General features: G+C 39.8%; 1 protein-coding gene across 3 annotated transcripts in view; it reads left to right on the forward strand.

Annotated features, from left to right (window-relative positions):
* The window catches only part of itpr3 (inositol 1,4,5-trisphosphate receptor, type 3), a 58,237-nt gene that overhangs the window by 5,625 nt on the left and 47,612 nt on the right, over nt 1-5,000 (forward strand). For all 3 annotated transcript variants that reach the window (XM_068732139.1, XM_068732141.1, XM_068732140.1), the window contains exon 2: nt 4,951-5,000. This exon is cut by the window's right edge and continues 21 nt beyond it. In XM_068732139.1, the coding sequence (XP_068588240.1) occupies nt 4,951-5,000 (50 nt within the window). The remainder of the gene's footprint in view (nt 1-4,950) is intronic.

Below are 5,000 nucleotides of genomic sequence, written 5' to 3' on the forward strand. Positions count from 1 at the left end.
CTATACTATTGGATCCATTGACATGAGATCTGGTTTAGACATGTGTGTGTCCAGAGGTCAAAGTTTAGGCTTGTCCAACACTTCAGTTCCTAACAGTATTAGAAAGACTTGACGTGCAGAAATGTCGTCTCTCTCTGAAGCTTTGATGCCTGTGTGTTTAGTACCAGGATGTTCTCACACTAGAAACAGGTCTCACTCGTTCTTTCTCTTCCTACCTGATAAAAACACTTCAGGTGAGATAATGTTACATTTGGAACATAGCTAAGCTAGCTAGCTAGCAAACCAAGCTAACGGCTGTCTGGTTTTCTGCTGAGGAACATTAACGGCATGCCTTTGAGCGAACACTAGAAACCAAATACCTGCAACACTAGTGAACATCCCATCAGCTGTACTTTGTGTTTATTTAGCATGCTAACGTGCTAAGCTAAGAGAAATGTAGCTAACTCTTCATTGAGCGTCCAACTGTTTCCGACTGCCCGTTTAATCAAACAGAATGAACCTGACTCACGTGATAACAGCAACATTAGTGTGTTTGAGACTTATTCACATATTCAGTGATATTTCTAAAGGTTTCTTATTCTCTAGTTTTTGATACTATGATACATGACAAATCAACTTAAATACATATTCAAGTAAAATAGTGACAATGACAAATAACTGATAAAAAAGATTAACTTTAATAAAAGAAAACATTAAATCAAATTGATTATTCATTATTGCTAATAATAATAACGCTGTTGATAATAATAATAAAAATGATACATGCATAGAGAGAGAGAGAGACAGAAAGAGAGAGAGAGACAGACAGACAGAGAGAGAGAGACAGAGAGAGAGAGAGAGAGAGAGAGAGAGAGAGAGACAGAGAGAGAGAAAGAGAGACAGAGAGAGAGAGGGGGGAGGGGGAGGTTAACCTGCTGGTTTCCTTATAGTCAAATTCTGAGTCATGAACACAAACAGGTTCAGAGTAAAAAGAAAACGAGTGAACAAGCTGGAGACACATTATAGGACAAATGTCCTCTTTACCGTCAACGTCCTCTGAGGAGGTGTGTCCTCTGAGGAGGTGTGTGTGGTCACTGTGGTCTGTGGACAGATTCAAGTTGATCGTATCTCTGCTGAGTGTTGAGTCGGTGTCTGTAGTCAGATGTCAAATATCTGTCGGATGTTTATTTGTTTATCTACAAAGCACTTTAAGCTGCTTTACATAATGAAGGAAAAGAAGAAAATGCAAATAAAAGATTAAATAGATTAAACAGTAGAATGAGAATTGAATGAATGAATATGAGTAATTAATCCAATATGTAACAGAAACGTTTTTATTTAGACTTCTTCTTTGTGTTTGTTTCAGTTTGACTTATTTAAATGTGACAAAGCTTCTCTCTTTTTATTCTTCACATGTTTACTTAGAGACCAGGTTTCTCTAATCTTCTACCTCCAATACAGAAACAAACACGTTTGGAAATGTAGCAGTCGATGCTAATACCAGAGAAACTCTAAGTTTGAAACTACGTTAAAGAACAAAAACCAAACAAAAAAATCACATGTTCTTCAACACAAACTTCTTTATCACCGTTTGTTTTTCCACCTGAAGTTTTGTAACGTTTCCATTTACCTTCACCTAATACTAATTTTTACTAGATATACCTTGAACCCATCATGATGTTAATTAGCGCAGCAGGACTTTGATGCCCACCGGCTAACTAGCAGCTAACATCTAACAGCCAACAGCCAAGAGCCAACAGCTAACTAGCAGCTAACAGCTTTCAGCCAACAGCTAACTAGCAGCTAACAGCCAACAGCTAACTAACAGCCAACTAACAGCTAGCAGCTAACAGCGGTGTAGCGTTATTACCTGTGGGAAAAAACAAGACACGTTGTGAAAGAAAATGTTTATTATCATGATTAATCTATTAATCATTTTGTCATACAATTGTTTTCCTTCCAACCATCCAAATCCCACAAATATTTAATTGAACACAACCTGCTGATATTTTTTTTGTCATTTTTTTTCCGACTAATCGTTTCATCTTTAGATTCTTTAGTTTGCAAGTTGACTGACTTTTGCTGTCCCACAATGCATTTCACAGGAATCATTGTTGGCTTTTGTGGCTGATTCAAGTTCCAACAGAAAATCTGAATCCGTGGTTTTATCAGAACTTCTTATAGGCGCTGCTGTGAATCAATGAGCAGACTTTATGTTTGATTCAACATCGTATTCCAGCCATGAACAAACATTCAACTGTGTTCCTGTAAAATCTAGTTGATCATTTATTAAATCACAAAGTTTAGCAGTTTAACCTCCACCTGTTCTTTCTTTTAATCTTTTTGTACCGTTGATCTCTGGGTAAGATTCGGCTCAGATGTGTAAATGTATAAAAAGAAAAAAAAGGGCGTAACTGAGACGGAAGCTGTCACTTATTTACAGTTATTAACCGTTAAATTTCACACTGGAGTTCCTGTTAGTCAGGAACACTAAAACTGAGCTGATTGAGTCTCAGTCTGTGATGGAAAAACACACAAATCCATATTCAAATCTGGTTTTCCTGCAAGAGGAACAAAAGACATTTTACAGACATTAAACCTTCTGAGAGAAGACGCAGACACAAATCCTAACTACTCACCTTTTAGTCAGTTTTAGAGTCACTCTGAACCAGAGAATTTATCATTATTATCCTTTTTTCTGATGACATGCAGCAAACGTCAGCGATCAGCCTGAAACGTGAGACGTTGAGCGTGTAGATATCAGGTTATTGATCTTTTTACAGTGTTTGAACAAAGGTGACGTACTCAACAGAAGCACGGCGTCGAGCTGTAAAGACATTAATAACCAGAGATGGAGGACGAAACCTGAACAAGTTGACTTTACAGATCTGTGTGCTGTTAGTAGAACACATTAGCAAGTGTTTCAGTAAATATCAGTGCAGACATTTAGTGTCTTTGTGTTTTTTACAATATGAAATGTTCTGCAGTATGCAAGACGATTAACTGTGATTTCTGAGAATCAGTCCAGCTGAACAACGTGTTCGTCACTGAGTCAACATACCTGAGTGTGAATGGAGCAATCAGCAGAACACACCTGGACACACCTGGAAGACAGACAAAAGGCTGAGAGGCTGCTTTAGTGACGGACGACTCTGTGGGCGGTCGGAGGAGAGAGAGAGAGAGAGAGAGAGAGAGACAGAGAGAGAGAGAGAGAGAGAGAGAGAGAGAGACAGAGGGAGACAGAGAGAGAGAGAGAGAGACAGAGAGAGAGAGACAGAGAGAGAGACAGAGGGAGACAGAGAGACAGAGAGAGAGAGAGAGAGAGACAGAGACAGAGAGAGAGACAGAGAGAGAGAGAGACAGAGAGACAGACAGAGAGAGAGAGAGAAACAGAGACAGAGCGAGAGAGAGAGAGACAGAGAGAGAGAGACAGAGAGAGAGAGACAGAGAGAGAGAGAGAGAGAGAGAGCCTTACGGGCTGAATGAATGAAACAGTCACTTTATTTTGGACAACGTCTCTCTGTCCTTCTTTGTCTTTATTCTGGACAACGTCTCTCTGTCCTCCTTCTTTGACTTTATTTTTGGACAACGTCTCTCTGTCCTTCTTTATCTTTATTCTGGACAACATCTCTCTGTCCTCCTTCTTTGTCTTCAGAGTTTCGTTATTTGAACAGAGCTCATAAAAAGCTGCAGATGATCCTCAGGTTTTCCCACAATCCCTTGCAGTCCTCACGCCTCATTTGTTTACTGGCTGGTGGTTCTGGTTTGTGATGAGAATGAGAATGCAAAAATCAAAACCGATTCAGTCAAAACAAAACGTGTTTAATACATTCATTCATGTTAGTGACAAAACAAGGCTTTTATTGTGAAGATGAAGATGGTAAAATGTTGTCTCCTTCACAATAAAAGTTCTACTTTTACTTTCTCTGGAAAGAGAACACCAGCCGGAGGATCATCAGACACACACACACACACACACACACACACACACACACACACACACACACACACACACACACACACACACAGCTGTGTTGAATCCCTCTTTTCATCAGTGAGCAGACAGCCTGCAGGCAGCAGGATTACCTGTCCATTCAAACACACATTAACTACATTCAGCAGGAGGCCAGGTGTGTGTGTGTGTGTGTGTGTGTGTGTGTGTGTGTGTGTGTGTGTGTGTGTGATAGAGAGAGTGTGTCACTATTGAGGCCCTCTGTTGCCTAAACACAGTAAGAGAGATTTACTCTAATGACCACACACACACACACACACACACACACACACACACACACACACACATACACACACACACACACACAGACACACACACACACACACACACACACACACAGACACACACCCACACACACACGTTTTTCTTTCTTTTGGAGTCATTTTACTAAAGTCAGACTCAGTCATTTTTATTTCAAGTCTGTAATTTCTTCATTTCTTCTTCTTCCATCACATTTTTCTCTCTGTGGTCTTGATTTTCAAAATAAAAGTCCTGCAGAACCATCATGACTCTGAAGAACTACAACATGTCTTTAGTGCAGAATAACAGTTATGATGACATCAATCATAAAAACACACAAGTTGAATTTCTTACTGAAGCGTTTCTCACACATGATGTGTTTAAGGACCGTCGGAAAGATGAAAGTCTGACAATAATGACAGTTTTTACAGCTCCTGGTTGTGATAAACGTCGTAGTTTTGGCGATTGTAGGAAACGTCTTTTTCCATCCCGCCGGCGGGTTTGGTGGTTCAGAGAGTTTGTTCATTTAAACAATGTAAAAACATCATAAATACGTTATTTAGGTTACGTACATAAATACAATAAGTCAGCGTGTTTCATTTGTTGTCGCATTTAATTCAGTTGAGTTATCTTCATCATCCATAAACCTGCTGATTATTCTCTATGACTCATGGATTGATCCTCTGAGACGTTTCTTCTTCTGTGGTTCTCGTCTGCAGGCTGGTGGACGACCGCTGTGTGGTGGAACCAGCTGCTGGAGATCTGGAGA

This window comes from Cebidichthys violaceus, unplaced genomic scaffold, assembly GCF_023349555.1.
Source record: "Cebidichthys violaceus isolate CVI_PGR_0920_01 unplaced genomic scaffold, fCebVio1.0.p SCAF_57, whole genome shotgun sequence".
NCBI classification, from domain to species: Eukaryota; Metazoa; Chordata; class Actinopteri; order Perciformes; family Stichaeidae; genus Cebidichthys; species Cebidichthys violaceus.